The 1621-nt window shown below is 41.2% G+C and overlaps 1 protein-coding gene across 1 annotated transcript in view; it reads right to left on the reverse strand.

Moving 5' to 3' along the window:
• Positions 1-295: 295 nt before the first annotated feature.
• Positions 296-1621, reverse strand: part of CDC123 (cell division cycle 123) — a 60397-nt gene continuing 59071 nt past the window's right edge. The window contains exons 13-14 of the mRNA XM_004712658.2: positions 1482-1619; positions 296-538 (exon numbers count right to left, since the gene is read on the reverse strand). Of these exons, the coding sequence (XP_004712715.1) occupies positions 512-538; positions 1482-1619 (165 nt within the window). The 3' untranslated portion in view covers positions 296-511. The remainder of the gene's footprint in view (positions 539-1481; positions 1620-1621) is intronic.

The following is a 1621-nucleotide window of genomic DNA, read 5'->3' on the forward strand; positions in this document are numbered from 1 at the left end:
TAATTAAGTCTGTGATAGGCTTACTAATATCCAGTAAGGAGGTGGTCATATACATACATTTTCATGACTATCTGAAAGCCCGTCTGAAAGTCTATTCTTTTAACTCTGTCCAAACTGAAGCTAATCTGATAGGAAAATTATATGAAAATCCTAAAAGCAGAGAAAGTATTTTTGGTAGTAATATAAGGTTCTATTTTTTTTTAACGTCGAAATATGGACTAAGAAATATAGACATCTCTAACAGACTGCACCCGAAGAATAAGTGTTTCCTAAAAAGGACTTCAGCAGCACAGTGTGGTTTTCTATGGTTATGATCTATTTATTATGTTTGTTTACAAGTAGCAAAGTCCCTCCATTTTCCTCCAGCTGGATGCCCATGAATATAAAAAGCTGCTGGTTTCCACACTGCCTACCCCCACCCCCCTCAGATCAGGGCTGAGAGGAAGGACGTCCTATGCACAGCCTCCTGCAGTTGGGATGGTTTCCTCCTGAAGCTGGTCTGTAACTGGAGTCAGTCATCCTCTTGCTGATTCCTTTTCTGTCAAAGGAACAAGAACATGTTAAGAGCACTCCATAACAGGCAGGGCTGCCCTGCCAAGAGCATATTTTCTGCCAGCAAGTACAATTTTCTAGAAGTCTTGGCAAAAGATGTGGTTGAAAATGATCACAGAAGCACATGCGTGATTCATTAAACTTGTTTATGACTTTGGCTCCTGGGCAAATGATCCTCAGTTATTTGCATGTTTTCTTCTCTTGCTTCCATACATGCATGCATCTTTCCACACAAGGGCACATGTGGGAGTGCACACAAATATCCACACTCCTCCTGACACACCATAGCAGAGATGTGATCTTCTCATAGTCCGAAAATAGCATATCTACTTTCTTCAAAATCAGAAGTATTATGAAAATGATTCAGGAAGCAGGCCCATCATAAAACTAGTTTCTATCCATTCTCACTCACACTCACTGCCAGTGAGTCAATTCCAAATCAGAGGGACCTGTTCCACAGAGGACAGGGCAGGACTGCCCCAGTGGGCTTCCCACCCGTAACTCTCTGTATAGGAGTAGAAACCTCCTCTTCCTTCCATGGAGTGGCAGGTGGTTTCAAATGGCTGACCTGGTGGTTAGCTGCCCAATGTGTAACCCACCACACCAACCAGGCTCCTTATTCAATCAATTAAGAGAAATGCTATTCTACATTTCATTATAAAATCATCTAATCCATTAGTTCTGTTCCTTTGGGTCAGAAGCATATACCGTATACACTCAAGTATAAGCCGATTTTTTTCCAGCCCATTTTTAATGCAGTTTTTGAGGTAAAATTAGGTGCCCTGGATGATATTCGGGTCGGCTTATATCTGAGTATATATGGTAATAAAAATCTAGGCAGCACACAACTAAAATATTTAAAAGCCAATGTGAAAAGAAATGTGACTAGCATGATAAAAGATGTGATGGACACATACCCCCGCTCTTACCAGTTTAAGGAAATCAATTAGTTTGTGAGCATCTTCACCAGTAGAGAGGTCTACAAAATCCTTGGGTAGTCGGTAACTCAGATAGGGACTGGGTTGTACTGTAACTTCACTGTTTGTGCAGCGAAAAGCTGGAGAATCCT

The sequence above is a fragment of the Echinops telfairi genome, unplaced genomic scaffold (genome assembly GCF_000313985.2).
Source record: "Echinops telfairi isolate 266 unplaced genomic scaffold, ASM31398v2 ScPeMD7_7473;HRSCAF=8511, whole genome shotgun sequence".
Lineage (NCBI taxonomy): Eukaryota > Metazoa > Chordata > Mammalia > Afrosoricida > Tenrecidae > Echinops > Echinops telfairi.